Below are 23,288 nucleotides of genomic sequence, written 5' to 3' on the forward strand. Positions count from 1 at the left end.
CTGCCTAACACTCCTCCTACAGGCAAAATTATAAAATTGCATCTTTTGCTTATAAAACCATTTTGATATGTATATTGGCTAAATATTTATATTAAAAATGTCTCCTAAAAAAAAAAGTCTCCTGTTTCATGTAAAGGACTGAATAAACATTTGGGTATCTGAAAAGTTTTAGAATCTTCCTGCTTATCTCACAGTATAGTTTTATAGTTTGAATAAGGTAGTATATTTAAAACTACCTTGTGTACTATAAAGTACTATAGAAACATGGTCATAATGCAGTTGATTTCAGTTTCATAAATTATGTAACAGTAAGACTCAACTCAAACTTTGAAAAAGTATTTTCTATGAAAGAGTAAAGCAGAAAGAGTACATATTTTCTGCATGTCCAGTGTGACCATTGTTTTAACATATCTTCTGTGCACTGCCAAGTCCAAATGGAATATGAATTCTGTAATAAATTCTGTATGATGATGAATTCATTAAGAGATAGTGCTGTATAAATGAGGCATGATGTAAAAATTATAGCTAGATGAATACATTATAATTTTTCTATACACTTAAAAAAAATGAATAGCAAAACCCCCCACAAAAGAATCTGGTTAAAAAGTGCACAGATAACCTGAGTAGACATTTTTCTAAATAAGATATGCCTATAGCCAACTGGTACATAAAAAGGTGCTCAGCATCGCTAATCATCAGGGAAATGCAAATCAAATCACAATGAGGTATCACCTCACACCTGTCAGAATGGGTATTTTCAAAAAGGCCAGAAATAACAAGCGTCGGTGAGGATGTGGAGAAAAGGGAACCCTCATGCATTGTTGGTGGGAATGTAAATTGGTGCAGCCACTATGGAGGCCCCTCAAAAAATTAAAAATAGAACTACCATATGATCCAGCAATTCCACACTTCTGGGTATTTATCCAATGGAAACAAAAACACTAACTCAAAACAGATATCTGTGCCCCATATTGATTGCAGCATTATTTACAACAGCCAAGAAATGGAATCAACCTAAGTGTCCGTCAGTTGATGAATGGATACAGAAGTTGTGGTGTGTGCGTGTGTGTATACATATATACATATATATATATATTTGCATGCCATACCACAGAATACTCTTCAGCTATAAAAAGGAAGGAAATCCTGCCATTTGGGAAAACATAAATGGACCTTGAGGACATTATGCTATGTGAAATGAGTCAGAGAAAGACAAATGTCATATGATCTCACTTATATGTGGAATATTTAAAAAAAAAAATCCCCCAAAGAAACCAGAACATGTAGATACAGAGAACAGATTTCCAGAGGTTGGGGGACAGGGTGTCAGAAGAACTGGAAGAACCTAAAAAAAAAAGTTATTTATTCCCAATAACTTGATATGTGAATCAAATGGCATATGATACCATTTCTTTCTCTTCCTCTCAGAGCAGACTTTCGGAATTACACTATTAAAGGTGTGAGAGGAATTTTGGACATCATAGATTCATATGATAATTCATAGAATGATAAAGTGAAAAAGTCAAGGCAGCAGAGAAATTAAACTGGAAAGAACTTTGGAGGCCATCTAGTTCATTTTCTCTCATGCGGTGGAGTGCAGTCACGTGACACTCTTGGTGGAAAACCACCCAGCCTCGGCCTGGGCTCCCTGTGATGGAGTCAGTGTGTGCCGTTACTGGACAATACTGATGGATATTCTCAACTGGAGTTCAGGGTCATATTAGAAAAGAGCACCTCCTTGGGCTTCCCTGGTGGCGCAGTGGTTGCGAGTCCGCCTGCCGATGCAGGGCACACGGGTTCGTGCCCCGGTCCGGGAAGATCACACATGCCGCGGAGCGGCTGGGCCTGTGAGCCATGGCCGCTGAGCCTGCGCATCCGGAGCCTGTGCTCCACAACGGGAGAGGCCACAACAGTGAGAGGCCCGCGTACCGCAAAAAAAAAAAAAAAAGAAAGAAAAGGAGCACCTCCTTTGTGCTAACTTACAAAAAGGTGCTCTTTCTTCTGGGCTGATATAGCCCAAGGTCACCTCGCATGCTGAATAAGAGTACTGGCTGGATTGCAAACCTACCTGACCCTTTGCCAAATGCCTTTGTGCAAGACGTAAACTGCAAGGAGAGCTTGTGAGCTGACGTTTGCCACCTTGTGACTTTCAGTGTTGACGTTATCTTTAGTAGTGATACAAAATAAATGAAAGACGTGTTTTCCATGAGCTTTGAGGTATTTGAAAACAGATTTCATGTCTGCCCGTGATCTCTCTTGTTCAAGACAGGCAGTTCCACCTCCTTCAGTCAATCTTGGTCGGAACAAAGCTGCTAGACCTTATGCTGATTATCATTATCGTGGTCAAAGACACTTCTCTGAATGTAGCCTTGATCTCCGCCAGCTTAGGGCCCATGGGAGTGCCTAGTCACCAGATAATTTTACCTCCTTTCTGACCCTGGGCAGAGTTGTCAAAAGAGTAGGGTTTTATTTTCACTTTTTTTCCTCCTTCTAGAACCATGTGTTTAACTTTTGACACTTTTACCAAATCTTCTCTTTGAATTCTTTCTCTTTGGCTCTTTATGTCTCTACTTGAAGCCCTCCATTCCATGGAGATGCGTCTAATTGTTCCTGATCTCACGGAGCAGAAGGCTAGGTAATCTGATAAAACTGTTCCAAAAGATGCTAGTACGCTGAGGCGTGACTCACTTCCAGTTTTACCTACGTTTTAATAAAAATCTGGATTGTAAATATTCCATGAATCAGGTCCAGCTGGAGAGGGAGAGAATTATGGGTGAAAAGTTCTTTTTATTATCCCTAGGATAATTATATATATATATATATATATATATATGACCAATCCCATTTTTAATAATAGGATCTCAGTTAGGGAGTTGGAACTTTATCCCTGGGGACAGTGAATAGTCATCAGTGGTGTTTATGTAGGGAAGAGATGTGGTTAAACATGTGCTTGAGAAAGGTCATTCTGGCTAGAGTGGGATAAATGTTAGAGGGAGACTGGAGGAGAGGCTGATGTAGTTTGCATATTAAAGATGTTGGTGACTAGGTCTAGGGCATTGGCTTGAGGAATGTTGGATGCAGCCGCATAAACAAAAAGACAGAAACCACTGGCTTTGGGCATGGAGGGGTTTTGGAGAGTAAAAGAAAGGGATACTCTAGGAAGAAGACATTTTCTTATCTTGGGTAGTGGGGAGTGGATGATGGAACACACAAAAGAATAGTGTAACTGAAAGGCAGTATATTTGAAGGTGGAAATGATGGATTCTATTTTGAACTTACGAAGTTTGAAGTACCTAAGGGACAGGAAAGAAAATGACATCTCAGTACCTTATCCCCTTATAGAATTTTGTCAGCAGACCAAGAAATGTTTCCTTACATTCAAATCAGAACTCATCTGATTTGACTTCAGCCTGTTTCCTCAACATTCAGTATCAACCTCAAGACATTTCCTCAGAAAGACAATATTGGAGGAAAGTAGTAATATTTAAACTGAAGGTTGGGGTGCATGGGGGGATCCCAGCAGTGAGAACTGTGTGTTCAAAGAGTTGTAAACGATGAAAACACCAAATTTCCTATGTAAGAGGGGTGTCAGTCTCATTGGCAACGGAAAGTAGTTGAAAGAAGAGGCTAGTAACTTCTTTTGAAAGTGCAGCTGCCCAGCAGCCCACTGTTGATGTCTACGTGAAGTGGAGTGATCTGAATCTGGTTCTTTCTGCTTCCAGAGCCCATAATACACTGTCTAAACACATATTTTGATTTATTCTACTCCCTCCAAATAGTAGTTCAGATTACTCTCTATCCTTTTCCCCTATATTATTTTTCTTCATAATCACTAATACTACTTTATATTGTACATTCATTGAAAAAAATTAGTGCATATCCTCTGTCTCCAGAATGTAACCTCCCTGAGGCCAAGGACTTGATAAACTTTGTTCATTGTCCTAGTATATTGTGGTCAGGTTTCAGTCATCTTGTCCATCTGTTGTTCCAGATCAGTCATCTTATTTAACTTTTACAATGTCACTTAAAAAAATTACTGTTCTTGGATAATTTGCATCAGTGTATAGTCACATTTCACCTGCAAGATGAAAGGAAGAAATAGGCTATTATTTCAAAATTTCTCCTAAGTAAAAATAGCATTCAGCTACAAGATAATTTTAAGGCTAATTTTGTTTTGGATTTGAAAAGCTTTACCAAAGTAAGCTTTGGAATAAAAGCGAGACTTGATAAACTGATTCTCAGCATAAATATTTCTTCCTAATATCCTTAATTATTTTTAATGTGTGTTTGTAAGACATTTTATTATTTTGCTTTTTAAGGTTGCAACTACTTGCTGAAGCTATAGATGAATGATCAGCACACAATCATTTATGATAACCTAAATTTATTAATATTAATGTTTTATATTTCATTTTCTTGTAGCTTTCTTCTGAATAGAATTTAATAGAGAGAGGTTTTATTCATGTGAATGTTAACGGCATTTGAATAAGCTGTGGGAGAATTACAATGTAATGCTGCTGGATACAGAATGATTCTTTTAGACGCCAAGGCTGATAATTTTTAACAATATCTAAAAGCATTGTAGGAAAAGCTTGAACCATGCTGGCACCAGGGACAGACAGGCATGAAAGATTAATGTAATCTTGCATATAATGATGCACATTCTTACACAAAAACATCCATCTGCAGTGTCATGTCAGTCAGCAGAAATCTTTGATGGGTGGGTACAGCTGGGCTGTCTCTTCTGGCAAAGCTGCCCTAGAAAATGCTAAATGTGGTTGGGGTGCTTGGTGCCATCTGCAGTGTGCCAGTTTATCCTGTCTTCTCTGGCATTTACAACACTGCATAGGGCATCATGACTGTAGAGGCAGCAATAGGGAGTGACAGATTCATTTCCTCAGAGAATCTGGGCTCTGGTGGGCCTGTGTGCCACCCTCCTTGGCGTTGGGTCTGTTATCCTTGGTGTTGGCTTTGCTTCACATTTTCACATCCAACTCCTCCTCTTTTTAGTCTAGCAGTTCCAGACACACATTCTTCTAGTATGTAAATCTTACACTAACCTTTCAACTAATTTATTCATGTAGGGTTGCCAAAGTGATTTAACATTGACTATTTGGTGCCAGCTAATATGCCTTATTTTCAAAATACTGCTGCTCCTAGGCTTCTGATTTAAAGGAAATGTGTCTTATTTAGGGAACACTAAACAGACAGGCACCAAGATAAATTATCTAATGGGATATCCCCAAATGACTTATGTAGTTGGAACAAATATATGACCCTCTTTTACATAAAGCTGTAAAACACAACAGGCAAGTAACACTTAATCCTCTTTCCCATGATTAAAATATAAATATTCAAGAATAAATGTTGTTTTATGACCTGACCATATGTTTGGCATATTAGTTTGCCAAATCAAGTTAAAAAGTGTAGATCATTTGTTTAAAACTTTCATCTTTTTCTGTGTGTGTGTTTTTTTTTTTCATATAGTAACAGAATATGAAGGGCATGCCGTGTCACTGCTAAAAGAATGTGAACTACAGGGATTTGATGGGTAGGTTGTATTATTAATCTATAAATGTCATATGGCTTATGTTATTAAATGTTTTCATTAGTTTTTAGCCACATATTTGAGACTTACAAGTTTTAAATGTTTGTGATGTATGTTATTAGGCTCTAGTTCATTTGTATCTGTGTAATAACAATGCTGATAATGTACTATGGCATAGTCATCCACCTCGCAGGATCGGGCATAGGAAAGCCAAAGGAGAGATATAAATATAAGTACTGAGAAATCACAATGTATCACCTTATTCTTACCTAATGTGTATATATTTGCCTCTGTAGTCCTTAATTCTTGGCTTTAACCCTGTGAGTATATAGAAAAGCATTGATGGAAGATATTACATTGATTGTGTGATATAACTATACTATGATCCTTTTTTGCAAATGTATTGATAGTATTAATAAATAACCAGCTACCCACTGGTTAATTTGGATATGTTTGACTGAGTGTAAGTATTCTGTAAAAACAAATATTTTTTTTTCAGGATGAAAAAATATGCTAATTTTACTTATCTTCTATAATTTCGTAGCTACCAAATAAGTATGTTATTCACAGTAGGCATTAGAAACTGTTGTTTGCAATACATTGCTGGAGTGTGTAGAAATTGTTCACTGGCATGCAAACATTAGAAACAAGGCAAGTGACATATACTTTAATTGACATTTTTAAAATTTAGGTGAATCAGTTTGCTAAAGTGCCGGATTGATGTACAAGACTAAAAACATATTCTTTTAGGGAAGATTTTTTTTGCAAGTGTGGATATTTCAGAGTTTTAAAAGGTGGCAGGTATGTGAATTATTTGTGTAACATGGTAATGGGCAGGGGGGCAACAATACACTCACAATATCAGGAAGGGCATTTGGGTTTTTCAACTGAAATGAAAGGCTTTGCTTTTCCTAAAAAATTATTAGAATGTTAGAGAGGAAAGTGATGAAATCAGAATTATTAGGGTTGTTTTTCAGAAATGCTTAATATTTGTTGGTGAGAAAAGTATTATTGGATGAAGAAGAAAGCTTGGTAAGTAAAACATAATTTTTCAAAAAGGAATTTATTTTTTTGGAATTTTTGAATTTTATTTTATTTTTTATACAGCAGGTTCTTATTAGTCATCCATTTTATACACATCAGTGTATACATGTCAATCCCAATTGCCCAATTCATCACACCACCACCACCACCCCCCGCCACTTTCCCCCCTTGGTGTCCATACGTTTGTTCTCTACATCTGTGTCTCTATTTCTGCCCTGCAAACTGGTTCATCTGTACCATTTTTCTAGGTTCCACATATATGCTTTAATATATGATATTTGTTTTTCTCTTTCTGGCTTACTTCACTCTGTATGACAGTCTCTAGATCCATCCACGTCTCTACAATGACCCAATTTTGTTCCTTTTTATGGCTGAGTAATATTCCATTGTGTGTACGTACCACATCTTCCTTATCCATTCGTCTGTCGATGGGCATTTAGGTTGCTTCCATGTTCTGGCTATTGTAAATAGTGCTGCAATGAACATTGGGATGCATGTGTCTTCTTGAATTATGGTTTTCTCTGGGTATATGCCCAGAAGTGGGATTGCTGGGTCATATGGTAATTCTATTTTTAGTTTTTTAAGGAACCTCTGTACTGTTCTCTGTAGTGGCTGTATCAATTTACATTCCCACCGACAGTGCAAGAGGGTTCCCTTTTCTCCACACCCTCCTGAGCATTTGAATTTAATTGAGGGGAGCAAATCTAGATGGCAATGTTGTATAAATACTGAGCATGAAGAATATGAGGTAGGAGATTACTTCAGAGCTTTATACTTAGAGCTAGACAGATTGATTAATAGGCTACACTTAGGCAATTATCTTGCAAGTAGACAATTTAGGAAAAGTAATTGGGGGAATCATGCCTACAAGCTACCTACCTTAATATGCTGCATATATCTGAAGCATAGCTTGTGAGTATATAAGAGATGTTGCATTGCAAATAAGTCCTTGCTTCAAAACGTGATTATATAAATAATAAGAATAACAGGTATTGTAGGTATTAGACCTGGTCTTGCCTGTCAATGTTATGAAATGTTCTGATAAATGTGGTATCTATAACTAAGTTCCATTGGTAATTAACTATGCAAGGATCAAGAAGAACTTTGCAGAATGATGAAAGACTATAGCTTAAGCACAACAAGTAATGTTTTTCTCTTTACCTGAACATACTTAATTCTTGTTTATTCCACATGTCAGGTGCTGTTATTTTGCAGTGTGGCAGTGCAAGATATATAGATCCTTTAGTTATTACCTACATTTTTTTAAACCAAGTAGTTTAGCCTAACCATTATGTGAATTGAGTTCCAGTGAGTTCACTGTGTCTAAACTCTATAGCAGGGGTCCCCACCCCCCGGGCTGAGGACCCGTACCAGTCTGCGGCCTGTTAGGAACTGGGCCATATGGCAAGAAGTGAGCAGTGGGCAAAGGGAGCGCAGCTTCATCTGCCGCTCCCCATCCCCGCCATCGTTTGCATTACCACCTGAACCCATCCCACCTCCACTGCCCCCAGTCCGTGGAAAAATTGTCTTCCACAAAACAGGTCCCTGGTGCCAAAAAGGTTGGGGACCGCTGCTCTACAGCATGCTGAATTAATTAGAACTTATAATAATTTAAAATTTCTGTTGCAAGTTGTCTGATATTTCTAAGATCCTTTAAATAGCTTATTTATGTATTTATTTGAGCCCAGTCTTTCCAGTTAGGAGATGAAGTGGTGGTTGGGATAACTATCTTAATAAAATAGTAATTTTAAGTGACTCTACTTAGAATTACATAAAGAAGTATACATATGAGGAGAACAACGGAAATAGTTTCTGTAGGCACTTCCAAAGAACAATTCTCTAACAAGTAGAATTGTTTGAAAGTGGAAGACACTACATTCATGAGTTCCCTGTTCCTGAATCTGTTCAAAGAGTGGCTATAGGAGGACTTTTTGAGAAATTGATACAAAAGACTCAAGGTCGGGATAAGGTAACCCCAGGATTCTATGGTATTTTGATGAAAGAGGAGCTCAACTTGAGCCTGAAGCATCTCTGCCCGACTCTAGTGGAGCTCTTGGTAGGGAGTGACTAGAAAATCATCTAAAGCTTTTTAGACACAGACCAGACAGAGTTTTAAGATCCAAGAGAAATTCTATCTATATTTTTCAGTAAAGCAAAATGATTAGTAAATAATGTTTAAGAAGATTATTTGTTAAGTTTTTGGAGTTTTTTTAATGAGTTGCATATGTTTCTATGAAGACACATTGTGACATATTCCTAATGCCAACAGGAACAGTGTATCAGTTCTCATGACAGCTTGTGTGCAGCTCCAGGGTGTTCTAGCAAATACTCTCAGATTCACTGCTAGAGCTTGCAGGAGCGTCCGTTTCCATATTGACCCCTCTTTACACTGCGCATGAATAGGAAGTTTTGTAAAGGCAAAGAAAAGTGTAATATTGGGTGTATAGACTTGAAGCGGTAACAGTTGGATTTATGAATGTGAAAATGGTTAAGCTAATCTGTAGCTCTTATGCAATTATACATATACTAATATTTTCCTGTTTTATTTCACAGCATTTTAAAATTTTAATTTGTTTAATTATAGTTTTTTCCTTCTTTTAATTTCACGAGAATCTAGACATTATTTGGCTTGCACTAACATTTTATCACCACCATGATATCTGTATTACTAAATAAGGTTTAAAAAAGTATCTCTTTTCAAAAAAAATTTTAAGTAAAAAATGCAATAATAAACATTTCAATAATGATATGGGTTGATAGACAAATACACAAACAGCCATTTAAAAATCTTCCTATCACTTTTTTAAAAAGAGAAGTAAGATATTAGCCCCCAGTTGTACTTTTCTAGACAGAAAAGCTCTACTTTGGGTCATGGCAAGAGAGAGTTTACTTATTCTGAAAACACAAGGTGTACCACTTGTAAAGGTTTATGTTTTAGGGCAGCTCTTAAATGTGGTTAAATTAACTCATTATAAAAAGTTTATTTTTTGCCTTTTCTTGTAATATCTAGACTCTTGCGGTATGTTTGTATTAAGCATATTCCCTAGGTTGAGTAACTATATCTTGAGATGATCTCAGTGGTCTAGTAGTTGTCAAGATAAATAAATATATTCCTTTCTCACTTATTTAATTCCACAGTGATTCAACTGGTAAACTGATGTCCAAAATAATAAAGCTCTCATAAGGCTATTTTCATTAGGTTTTATGTATAAGAAAGGAGTCTAATATATCAAATAGTAGTGTAGTTTCTAAGGCCAAATTGTCTTGGTTCAAAATCTCATTCCATAACTTATGCCCTTGGAAAAGTTGCTTAATTTTTTTATGTCTTAGTTTCCTAATCTGTAAATTGGGAGTAAAAGTATCTATTGCATACAGTTGTTTTTCAAATTTAAAAAGTTAATACATGGAGAGTGCTGACAACAATGTCTGGTACATAGTAATTTTTCACTAAATGTTACTTTATTGTTGTAATGATCACTTGTTATAGTTTGAAAATATTTAACACAGAATGTGTTATGACAAAATTACAAAGGTTTTTGTAGCAGACCATGTTCATAGAAAGGCCATTTCTACTAACTCTAGCAATGAGTTAACATGTGCTATAACTGGATGCACGATTCCAGGGTTCAAGTGTTGACATACTATATGGAAGAGGCAAGTTCTTTGTACTAAGTTAGATGCTGTGTTGGAAGACTTTACAGTCCCTTTTAGGCCACATACACCTCGGTTGGTAGACAGGCATGGAACTGGGAGTTATAATTAAGTTCACAGAATGTTTGGAAATCTGCTCATAGAGGTCTTTGAAATCATACAGATAAGGTTCAATTGAAACCTTGGCTTCCCCATATATAAGGATGAGGCTAATGCTTACTTTACAGAATTCTGGGAATTTAACAGAAAAGAGCCAATGTATTACCTGATGTGAAGTTGGTCCTCAGTAGGTATAATCACTTTTCTCTGAATCAGTGACTACACTGATGACCCCTGGAATCAGTTCAGACAAAATAATACCCCCAGCCAAAAATGACCTGGGTCATATCTCATATCCTGGAGTTTCTTCTAATTAGGATGGACCTGGATCGCCCAGGCTATGTGCAGCCCTAGCGCTGAACCCCACCTAGGTGCCGGGGCTGGAAGGCTGAGAGGTAGAGAGAGTTGATGCAAAAAGTATTCTCAGCCTCTGGATTCACCAACTTCTGGAGCTTCCTAAACTTAGGGAACCAGGACCCCCTGCTGATTATGGCCCATAGGCTGTTTTGTTTGGCATATACAATCTTTAAATATATTGAATGCTAGTTGTGAGTGTTTATAGATTAGGAGACTCTCCCCAAAATCAGGACCTGAGGCTTCCCTAGAAAAATCAGAAGATGTGGTCCTGTAAAGCCTGCCTCCTGGGTGATGGGAATGGGCTGGTGCTGAGAAGCTGCCTCTTCTTTAGACTGAGCAGACTCTTCTGCTCCTGCTGGGCCTTGGAGGCCTTGGGGCGTGACACCTGCTCTCAATAACACAAAATCTTTTCCTTTTGGGTAAATTGATGTGATTTTGATACTTAAGATTATTTTGCATCTTTTATTTATTTATTTTTTATTTTTTGCAGTACGTGGGCCTCTCACTGTTGTGGCCTCTCCCGTTGCGGAGCACAGGCTCCGGACGCGCAGGCTCAGTGGCCATGGCTCACGGGCCCAGCCGCTCCACGGCATGTGGGATCTTCCCGGACTGGGGCACGAACCCGTGTCCCCTGCATCGGCAGGCAGACTCTCAACCACTGCGCCACCAGGGAAGCCCCTATTTTGCATCTTTTAAACACGAATGATTATGACAAAACTTCTGATATCTCATATGACTTTCATGGATTCCCACCCCATCACTCCTGTAGTGTACATATGGTGAGGTCTTAAAAAAATATTAGTAGTACTGACTAGGGTCAAAGGGTAGTAACACTAATTTTAAAAGTGCCATATCGCAGTAATGTCCAGGAGATGAAAACTAGTTCAGGTTTGCAATTAACATTTACATACTAATGATAATTAGCAGTTCCTTAAATTAAAGCCTCATACTTTTTACATGATTTTTATTGCTGTCTGTCTTTTCAGAGCTATATTGAAAATTAGCAGGATTTTATGACTTTGGCTTGTGTTAGTTAAATGAATTGCAATGACTATTATTAACATAAACAAGATGAGGATAATATGCTTTGGGATATTAACAGAGCAAAATTCAGTTCAGATGTGAATTAACATGTTCAAGTGTTTAATGCCTCTTAACCCATTTAAAAATATTTTGCCTATGGGGTATCATCTAGGTATGATATTTGTGAAGTAAAGTTTATCAGAGCAGTGCTAGTGCCCTCTTATCCATTGACACATGTTGAAGTGTTTGAAGGTGTGAGTAATCACACACACAAAATATATAAAATTAATATTGGATTGGCCAAAAAGTTCATCGGGTTTTTCCATAAGATGTTACGAAAACTTTTTGGCCAACCCAATATTTTAAAGTCAAAATTTCACGAATTATCACCAATTGTTTTGATGTTGTTCATTCTTTGACTTAATTTCTTCTTTCTAGTGTGGTCTGTGTTGGTGGAGATGGATCTGCCAGTGAAGTAGCCCATGCTTTGCTGCTTAGTGCCCAGAAGAACGCCAGGGTGGAAACAGACAGGATCCTGACTCCTGTCCGAGCCCAGCTTCCACTTGGTGTGATACCAGCAGGCAAGAGAGGGGCCATGGATTTGCCAAATGGAACTCCTCGCCCATGTTCCCCTGGTTTACTTCCTAACCTAGGCAGTGTCACACAGAGTTAAATGCACAGATTTTGAGTTTGAAAGACCCACGCTTGGCATCTCCACTAGCACATGTGAGACTCTGGCCAAGTTATTTAATTTCTTTGAGCCTTATTTTTCTAACTCATAAAAGAGAGATAACACACATGACAATCACTTTATTACAAGGTTATTATAGTATTAAATTAGATAGTATACATGCAGGGTTTAATACATAGTTAAGCAAACAATAAATGGGACCGTTATTCTACCTTCCCATATAAAGGTCTAATGATCACACAGTCCCAGATGTGAAATTTTGAAGCAAGGCCATTCCAGTCAAGCTGCTTATAATTTCTTGGGGGGGTAAAACGTGGTAACTCAATTCCCATAGTTGAAGTGTAAACAGATAAGCTTGAATATGCCAAAAGGATTCATCCTGACTGCTGTATCTCCAGCAGCTCCAACAGAATGTGATACAGTGAACACTCAATAAAGATTAAGTGAATAAATGGAAAGAAGACATTATAGAGCAAGTACCACTTGAATTGCACCTAAAAATAGGTAGGACAATTTTTTTTCTGGCCTGAAAGATGGGAATGAGTTATTTTCTTGGCTACAAAAATAATAAATGGCAAGGCAAAATCCAGGAATGTTGAGGAATAGAAAACAGGCCATTTGTTTGATAGTACTGGTGTCAAAATAGGTCCAAATCATGGTGGCTCCTGGATGCCACAGGAAGGGGTATGAATTGCAGTTGATGAACAGTAGGGAACAATGGGAGGTTTAGAGCAAGGGAGCAACCTGCTGGGAGCCTGTTCTAGGAAGATTCCTGATTAGGGGAAGGGAGGAAAAGGAAGTGGAGGTCAGAGCCAGGGAGAGCAGCCAGAGCAACACTGGGATCCAGAAAAGACGAAGGTATCTTTTGCAGGTTTATTATATGAGTCCCTCCTCTCAAATTATTATTGAAACAAACAGTAGTGAAGGAAAGTGACTTTTTTTTCACTTTAGAACATCACATGTTATTATCTCTACAAGAAAAGCGGAAACAATTACAGTCGGCCCTCCTTTCCTCTGCATCCTTGAATTCAACCATCCGGGGACCATGAAGTACTGTAGTAATTACAACTGAAAAATATCCACATCTAAGTGGACCCACTCAGTTCAAACCCGTGTTCAAGGGTCAACTGTATTCTTTCCTATGAAAATAGAAGACACATGGTTGCACATGGTTGAAAAAAATAGCAACATTCTATCCATTTGTTGACCAGAGTCATTTAGTATGGATTTCAGTATATTTAGTATTGTTAATTGACAAAGAGCAAAAGACATACCAATGCCCTTCTAGAGAAAAAAGTCTTTCATAAAAATAAGAATTTAAAAGGAGAGGGATATTGAGATATATCCTGATGATTGTAAAACCTGTTAAGAAAAATCTGTGAGAAAGACCCCCTTAGGTAGAAGAGAACAAAATGCATCAACTCAAAAAGATGCATTTGGGCTGCACTTTGACCTTTCTGTGTCACTTTAGAAGTGCCGTCTGTAATGGTGGAAATTTCCCGACATTTCCTTCTGTACAGAGTGGATGTGCTTAGGTCACTGTTTCTCTTCCTTAGTACTTACACCCCTGAAGTCACTCATTCACTGCTCTGCATCAAAAGTGGAAAGATGTGTGTCCCCACGGATCTTCATTTGACATAAAGTGAATAGCTAGCTAGAAAAACTGGTGGTTATGCTTACATTTTTAATATGTAACTCAGATGTTATAAAGGAACACATTGAGCTTTATTATCATTATACTTTTTAAGGATATTTCTGATTTTGAAAGCATTTTCTGGATACAGTGGATATGTAGAAATGCCATTGGAATACTTTTTGTTTAGAAGATACAGACTGTTGCCAAAACTTTAGTGGTTGTATAGAGTTCTAGCTTGTGGATTCCATCTAATAGGAGGAGGAAGTCATGTGCAGGATGTATTTAATGTGAGGACTCTATGTCTGGTCAGGGCTTTGATAATGAATGGGAACAAGAGCTAGGCAGGAAGTTTCTAAGCTAACACAGAAGAGAGTCTGCCTTTGAAGCCATTTGCCTCCTGGAGAGAGACACCCAGAGGGAGAGTGTTTAGTAAATTACTCCACTGAGCCAACAGACTAAGCCGCTGAATTATGGTCAGACTCAGATGGATCAGATGTGGGGAAGCCTGTATTTGAACTGCTGGCCATTAGCAACGGTGTTTGTTGCTATGGGAACTGGTGCTAAGGAACTATACAGAGAGATTCCGATTAAGGGCATGAGGGGGAGGATAGGGAAAAAAGCCAGAGAGGACATAAAAATAAAAAAGCAATCCAATTGTTGTAAAACAAGGCTCAATCCACATACTGATGACTGGGAACCATATATTTCTATAGAATTCACATAAATAAATTCATGCTTTCCCATTAATTTGAGGAGAATAAAATATTACCAAGGGACTGTTAATTTCTATGATATTTCAGGCAAAGAACCAAAGTGTAGGTGCAGTTTTCATGAGAATTTTAGATATGCTTGACTAGGAAGTCATTACATCACATTTATCTGTTTGGATGTGGGAGACATTAATGGCCTTATGAATATTCATGATGTCTGGTTAATTAAGTTAATTGTTCTGCAGAAGTGCTTGCACTTCCAAGGACATTTTTTTTTTTCTTTTTGCCTCTGTAGTTTCTGCCTGGTTCTTCTATCAGTCATGCTTTACATGAGCTGCTACTTCGGTCCTTTCTCATTGGATGTGGCACATTTTAGCAGGTTTGGGGTGGCGGTGGTGAGCAAAGTTGCTGGTAGTGTTAAGAAAAATAACTTTTCAGGCTAATTAAAATGTTTACCTTGAGGTAGAACATTTATAGCTTTTGTGAGAATGCTAAAATTACATAGTTTTTATTTATGTGAGCAGCATGTTCTTTTGGCATGTAGATATCTTTTTGGATGAATCCCGTTTTGCTTCTGGAAATTGTACTCTTTTAGATTATTCAAACAAAAATATGGAGCAATCTAGAGTTTTATAATTTTACATCTACTTTCTTCATGAACTTTCCTTTTAAACTCAGAGTGTTAAAAACGTTCTTAAGGATTAAGGTACAGGTCAAGCAGAGTAGAAGATGACTAAAATGATTTTCTGATTTCTGGTCATGTCTGTCATCACTGCCAAGTTCAGTGGAATTAAAGAAAAGTGGCAAAGTTGCAAAGCCTGAGAAGACATAGAAATAAAAAAGCAACGTCTAGCATTCTAAGAGGATTTGTGCTTTGGCATACTTAGCATACTTCAAACTCACAGGGAATAAATGGTCTTTATTTTCTTGAGTCATGATATGTGTCATTCTCTATTGCACATGACAACATTACAGTTTGTTTTTTAATAGTCTTTCTAGAGGAATGCTTTTATGGTCTACTCTTAATTAACCATGGTAATGGAGGAAATGTGTTTCATGGAGTACTGTAATCCATCGATAATCTTAAATATCTCACTCTAATTATGTGGCCTCCTCCAAAACATTTACCATAAATCCGATTGGGAAGCAAAATTGATTTGTTTTTGCTTTTTTCCCCCACCCATTCCAAGTTAATTAGTATTAGACAGCCAAAGGGCAGGCTGTAGAGGGTCAAAGAATAATTGGAAAAGCCTAGGTAATTGACTCCTGGTAAAGATCCACTGAGGAACAGGTTTCTGGATCACTTTTTCTCAGACCCTAGGGTGCATACAAATCACCTGGAGAACATGCTAAGACATGGGCACCTGGGCCCCACTCCCAGCTACTCCCTTTCCATTGGTTGGAGGTGGAACCCAGAAATTTCCCTTTTTTTTTTTTTTTTTTTTTTTTGCGGTACGCGGGCCTCTCACTGTTGTGGCCTCTCCCGTTGCGGAGCACAGGCTCCGGATGCGCAGGCTCAGCGGCCATGGCTCACGGGCCCAGCCGCTCCACGACATGTGGGATCCTCCTGGACCGGGGCATGAACCCATGTCCCCTGCATCGGCAGGTGGACTCTCAACCACTGCGCCACCAGGGAAGCCCCAGAAATTTCCCTTTTTAACAAGTTCCCAAGTAATGTTGATGCTGCTGATGCTTGAACCATACGTTCTGGAGGAGGGCCTCTCCATATACATAACCTGAGGATCTTATAAAATGCAGACTATACCTGTTAGGTCTGGAGTGGGGCCTGAGAATCAACAGTGTAATAAACATGGAGGTGTGACCATTGCTGCTGGGCTGTGGGACATATTCTGAGTAACAAGGGTCAGAACATAAACTACTGTTTGATGAATCAGTTAAAACCAGTTTACCAATTGGTTAAGGGGGACGTTTCTTTGCATTGGTTTCACTAGAGGTCTGGAAATCATGAATGCTTAGATAGGTACCTCACGATTACTATTGTTTTAATGACAGTCTTGCTTGATAATGACTTCATTGACTCAGCTTCTCCAGCTGAGCAGCCCAAGCATAATACATCCGATCAAAGTGACACAAACCAAAGGGATTACATATGACCACACAGGAAAGTTTCTGATTAGCTAGCCTTTGCATTGATAGCTATTGTACACAGTACATCCATGCTTTCACAGTTCTTGGCTGTTACTGGACTTAAATCAAGAAAAATGTTGCTTCTTAATTTTAAATGCTTTTTACCTCCTGGGAATGGCAGGGGCTAGCTGGTATTTTCCCCTTCGAAACCAGGCCTTTACCCCAAGATCTCAGACACACACAAATGTTACAGGGGCCTGACTTGAGAAAGCTCTTTCTCTCTGTAGGCTGGTGGGGAAAATTTCATGTGGATCTTAAATTATCTTAGTGATTATGGAAATCAGAAACCTATAATGTCTCAATACACAATCTCAAACTATGGCAAATACCATGGGATGAAGAGTTTTCTTCATCTAGGGTACCATTTTTCAGATAATAGAAGGGATCTCCATTTGGTTGAGAGCTTTAAAATGTATTTAAAGCATATCTTTTGTACTTTATAGTGATTTTATACTTTTTTCTTAGTTATTATTTGGATTTTTTGTGTTTATGCATTTGTCTCTGCTTTCCAGAGCCATCCTTCTGCTCTTGGTGCTCATTTTGGTAAAGAAGCCTGTTTATTAAAGTTGAATGGGGCAGACTTTGATATAACTGGCACTTTTTCAGGTAGAAAATAGACATTCATGATGGAAGAAGCTGTGAATGAGTAGATACTATAACTTGTTTCCTAATTTTTAAGTTATTTAAAGATTAAATAATAATTCAGTAGCCATTCAATGTGCAAAAAACTTATAAACTTCCACTTAATTTTTCATTTGAACATTACATAGTGACATCTCTATAAAGTAGAAACAAATGGTTAATTTAAAATGTTTGCTATACTGATCATACATGTTTTAAATTTGATTTGGCAGGATCTACTAATGTATTGGCACATTCTCTTCATGGAATTTCTCATGTGGTAACTGCAACTTTGCACATTATAATGGGTAAGAATTCTTCCAAAGAAGTTTATGTTTTGTAAGGAAGTTTCTATTTATATAAGGAAGGCTATTTTATATCCTTCAGGCTTGTCTAAGACAGATTCTTTATCTCTCAAAGCAGAGAAATGTTTGACTAAAAACCAAAAGTCAGTTAGGCAAAGCTTCACTATTTTGACTGCTGATCTTTTCAGAATACAGGTGCTATAAAGAGTAGTAAGTGAAGTTTTACTATAATCTTTGTGTGTGTGTGTGTGTGTGGTATGTGGGCCTCTCACTGTTGTGGCCTCTCCCGTTGCGGAGCACAGGCTCCAGACGCGCAGGCTCAGTGGCCATGGCTCAAGGGTCTATCTGCTCCGCGGCATGTGGGATCTTCCTGGACCTGGGCACGAACCCGTGTCCCCTGCATGGGCAGGCGGACTCTCAACCACTGCGCCACCAGGGAAGCCCTACTATAATCTTGATAGAAAATAATACGATAATGTTCAAGATCACAATTTTATAACCAGGTCAAGAAAATCCATGCATACTGATTAAATATATCAGGTACTGTTGTTTGACTACCAGAACTCTAGGACTAGTTATTAAAAGAAAAAAAAAAGCACAAGAAAAAAATTTTTAGCCAGTGTCCTTCCACTAGACCTTTTATTATCTCAACTGATGTAAAGCATGTAAGCTCTAATAAATGCAAATCTGTTAAATCTGAGTTTACTCTGCACATGTACTTCAACTTCACTTCCTTAGCCACGTTTTGTTTAAAATAGCAGTAAGCTGCAAAATTTACCACTTTGTGTCTCTTCCCTTGGTACCTGAAAAAGTTATAAATGGCAATTGCAGTAGTTGTAGGTAGTGAGAGTGGAAGAGAAAATAGGATATTATGGTATAAAGTAGCCTGACATTTTCTTCTTCTTCTCTGAGTAAATAAATATGCTCTCCTATGTTTGCCATTTTGACACCTGGCTCTACTTACTTGCTGACTGACTAATATTCAATATAACATTCAAGGGCACATACAACCAGTCGATGTCTGTACCTTCAGCACCACGGGCAAGTTTCTTCGCTTTGGGTTCTCAGCCATGTTTGGCTTTGGTGGAAGAGCTTTGGCTCTGGCAGAAAAACATCGATGGATGTCCCCTAGCCAACGTATGGATTTTGCTGTCATTAAGGCACTGGCAAAACTTAAGTAAGTCTTTTTTTCTTAACCCCCAAATTTCATATCCCAGAGTCAATGAGTGCTAATAACAAATTTCATTATATTTTAGGCCAGAGGAATGTGAAATATCATTTTTACCATTTAATGACCCTCAGGATTTAGAAGAAAGGTAAGTGAAAAGCTCAAAGTAATACAGGAATCTGTATCTTTCTTTGAAGCATAAAACAGTTTGATATAAACAATTTATTAGACTTGTGATCTTTGGTTGTTATTCTATCGTATTAGTGAAGAATATAGAATCATGGGGTCCTACAGATTCTGTTAGGCCACGTAGTTTGGCATCTGTCTTCAGAAACAACTATTCACTCCATCCATCCATCCATCCATCCATCCATCCATCCATCCATCCATCCGTCCACTCAATAGCTGTTTATTAAGTACCTGCTGTATGCCAGACACCTTGGATAAAATACGCCCACAAACAAAATCCATAGTTTCTGCCCTCATGAGAATTTCTAATGTGGAATAAAAATATTACTCAAAGCCACACAAAGGAAATGCTCTAGTCTTAAAAGAAATTTTGAAAATCATTGTTACTGATGAATCAATGAATCAACAACTAATGCAGTGACAGAATTGTTCACATATTTTTACTTACTGCTGAATCTAATATATATAATGTTGGGTTCTCTAATCATCTCATGTTTAATAGATGGTATTTTTTTGTATGTGATGTGATGTTTCTTTGTCTTGTTTTCTACTTTTAGGAGGGCACAGGGATCTCCAAAATCTGGTGAGTATGAAGTTACCTCCTTGAGAACTGAGCAGGGCTCTATTGACATTTTGCTCTGGTGGGGGAAAGTAACCAATCCCTTCTATTACCTTTAGACTGTGATGATCAGTGGCAAATGATCCAGGGTCAGTTCTTGAATGTCAGCATTATGGCAATTCCGTGCCTGTGTTCAGTGGCACCTAGAGGCTTGGCACCTACTACCAGGTTAGTAAGCGTTTTTATTGAATCATTGATACTTTTCATTCATTCATTCATTCAGTTATTTATTTATTTTTGGCTGAGTTGGGTCTTGGTTGCTGCGTGCGGGCTTTCTCTGGTTGCGGTGAGCAGGGGCTACTCTTCGTTGGGGTGGGCGGGCTTCTCATTGTGGTGGCTTCTCTTGTACGTGGGCTTCAGCAGTTGTGGCTCGTGGGCTCTAGAGTGCAGTCTCAGTAGTTGTGGCTCACGGGCTTAGTTGCTCCATGGCATGTAGGATCTTCCCGGGCCAGGGCTCGAACCCATGTCCCCTGCATTGATAGGCAGATTCTTAACCACTGCGCCACCAGGGAAGTCCCATTAAAACTTTTCTATAAACCACATTTATCTTTCAGAATACCCTGCTAACTCTTGGCTAACTAGAATATTATCAAGAGGTAGTCATTTCTGAGTTGATTTTAAGGGATTTGTCTTCAGAGTAGGCTGAGAGTAACTGTTATACTGGAAAAATGATAATTTACTCTGATTTTTTTTACTCTGATTTTTTAATATCACTGAGGCTCAAATAATATTCCTTGGGTTTTATTGACATGATCTTATTGTGTTATTTTATGTCTACTTTGCTTTATTTATTTATTTACCAGTCATTGAGAATATTATATTTAATTCTGGTATTCCTTATGCATGTCTCTGCCTTTCGATTTTAGTGCAGACGTATACATCCTTGGCAGGAATAGCATGTACGTGTGTATGATACTTTTAGTCAGAGGAAACATTTTAGTTATATTTAGTGTGAATTGTGGTGCATCTGAATCTACTGCCCACATTTTCATGAGACATTTTATATATCATTTTATCCACAAGCTATAGCTGTTCCATCTCTTGCACATCCTTTTCATGTAGTTGTCCATCATTGGTCTGAAAATATATTTCTCTTGCGTTCCTGTAGAGCATAGAAGAAAGGTGATGAATGTTGCGTAATATCATCACTGTTAGATTTTCCCCAGAAGTGGAATAAAAGAATGACTTATGTATGTACTTTGGCAATTCATAACATCATTTTAATGATTAGTTTCAACTTCCCTGCAAAATATTTAACCTGAAGGATTAACAATTGGTAAAGGGATTGATTTAAAATGTTTTCCTTGGCAATTGATAGGAAAGTAAGAAAGAGGGAAATATCCAAAGTTAGAGAAGAAGAGAAAATTTTTTTTTTTTTTTTTTTTTTTTTGCAGTACACGGGCCTCTCACTGTTGTTGGCCTCTCCTGTTGCGGAGCACAGTCTCCGGACGCACAGGCTCAGCGGCCATGGCTCACGGGCCCAGCCACTCCGCGGCATGTGGGATCTTCCCAGACCGGGGCATGAACCCGTGTCCCCTGCATCGGCAGGCGGACTCTCAACCACTGCGCCACCAGGGAAGCCCGAGAAACTATTTTAAAAATCAGATCTCAGAGTCTCATTAATTATCTCTAGTGCTGAAGCTTGTGTGGTTTAGAAATTGAGGCTGATTATTTCCTCCCCATACCCTCAGAAACCCTAGATAGCTGTGCACCTCCCTAATGTAGTTTCCCCCACGAAAAGTGAAGATCTGGCTGGCTGACTAGAGCTGCATTCTCCAGGACTTGACACAATGCTGCTCTAACCCTACGCCATCTCTGACTCTCGTGTTTGCTCAAGGACCTTCATGGGAAGTAGTCCTGTTCTCCTGGGAGCAGTAGATTCATGCCTCCTTCCAAGCTGCTCCAGTCATTTTCCAGCTGGCCTGGAATTCCACTGCTTACTCTCCAGGTTCAATCTGCATTGATGAATTTTTTCAGAGGAGGATGACTAGTTAGAGATATCTTCTGTGGATTGTAAGCAAACATGTCATTTTTTTAAAGGCCTTTACATCAGAGCCTCAGCTGACCAAGGTATTCAAAAATTTAGCTTCTGAATGATTCAGGGAAATGGCAAAGGAGTTTCAACTTCCACCTTTATTTATTTTTTCACAAGAAAGTATAATTTACTTCAGAATACCTCAGTGCAAGTTGCTGATAGGAATTAATTTTTTTGTATTCGAATTTTTCTGAGATTAAATGCATTAATGTATGGAAAATATTTAGAACAGTGCCAAGCACATAGCATGTGTTTCAATTACTAATAAGTATTGAAAGGTAGACACATGAAATGCTTTTCATGTTTACCAGTAAAAACTAAGTAATTAAAAAAAAATCAAGAATGCACAAAACACTAATGTTTTGGTACTTTTTTTTTTTTTACATCTTTATTGGAGTATAATTGCTTTACAATGGTATGTTAGTTTCTGCTTTATAACAAAGTGAATCAGTTATACATATACATATGTTCCCATATCTCCTCCATCTTATGTCTCCCTCCCTCCCACCCTCCCCATCCCACCCCTCTAGGTGGTCACAAAGTACCGAGCTGATCTCCCTGTGCTATGCGGCTGCTTCCCACTAGCTATCTATTTTACATTTGGTAGTGTATATATGTCCATGCCACTCTCTCACTTTGTCACAGCTTACCCTTCCCCCTCCCCATATCCTCAAGTCCATGCTCTAGTAGGTCTGTGTCTTTATTCCCGTCTCACCCCTAGGTTCTTCATGACATTTTTTTTTTCTTAGATTCCATATATATGTGTTAGCATACGGTATTTGTCTTTCTCTTTCTGACTTACTTCACTCTGTATGACAGACTCTAGGTCCATCCACCTCACTCCAAATAACTCAATTTCATTTCTTTTTATGGCTGAGTAATATTCCATTGTATATATGTGCCACATCTTCTTTATCCATTCATCCGATGATGGACACTTAGGTTGTTTCCATTTCCTGGCTATTGTAAATAGAGCTGCAATGAACATTTTGGTACATGACTCTTTTTGAATTATGGTTTTCTCAGGGTATATGCCCAGTAATAGGATTGCTGGGTCATATGGTAGTTCTCTTTGTAGTTTTTAAAGGAACCTCCATACTGTTCTCCATAGTGGCTGTACCAATTCACATTCCCACCAGCAGTGCCAGAGTGTACCCTTTTCTCCACACCCTCTCCAGCATTTATTGTTTCTAGATTTTTTTATGTTTTGGTACTATTTATTTCCAGTTGGGAAGAGGTGACGTAATGGGTAAAAGGAATGGTGGACCCTGGATTAAGTGCTCTGGTTCCAGTGATTATTTTGTTTTTCTCTGTCTTTGAACCAATCACTTAAACTTCGGGGCTTCTTTTCCTTCTACATAAACTGAGTGAATGACTGGGTAATCTCCAAGGTCCCTTACAGCTCTAACCTGAGCTTCCATAAGATTTAAAGAGCTCTTTTTTA

At 38.3% G+C, this 23,288-nt stretch overlaps 1 protein-coding gene across 4 annotated transcripts in view; it reads left to right on the forward strand.

The window, feature by feature from the left end:
• Positions 1 to 23,288, forward strand: part of CERKL (CERK like autophagy regulator) — a gene marked incomplete at its 5' end in the record, with an annotated part of 156,490 nt that overhangs the window by 123,687 nt on the left and 9,515 nt on the right. For 2 of the 4 annotated variants that reach the window (XM_081241853.1, XM_081241854.1), the window contains 5 exons: positions 17,762 to 17,836; positions 18,833 to 19,010; positions 19,090 to 19,149; positions 19,748 to 19,773; positions 19,869 to 19,977. In XM_081241853.1, the coding sequence (XP_081097979.1) occupies positions 17,762 to 17,836; positions 18,833 to 19,010; positions 19,090 to 19,149; positions 19,748 to 19,773; positions 19,869 to 19,977 (448 nt within the window). Of the gene's footprint in view, positions 1 to 5,487; positions 5,552 to 12,160; positions 12,304 to 17,761; positions 17,837 to 18,832; positions 19,011 to 19,089; positions 19,150 to 19,747; positions 19,774 to 19,842; positions 19,978 to 23,288 lie in introns of all 4 variants that reach the window. The other 2 variants (XM_081241851.1, XM_081241852.1) reach the window with 2 other exon arrangements.

Source organism: Mesoplodon bidens, assembly GCF_964165515.1.
Source record: "Mesoplodon bidens genome assembly, chromosome: 8".
In the NCBI taxonomy this organism is placed as follows: domain Eukaryota; kingdom Metazoa; phylum Chordata; class Mammalia; order Artiodactyla; family Ziphiidae; genus Mesoplodon; species Mesoplodon bidens.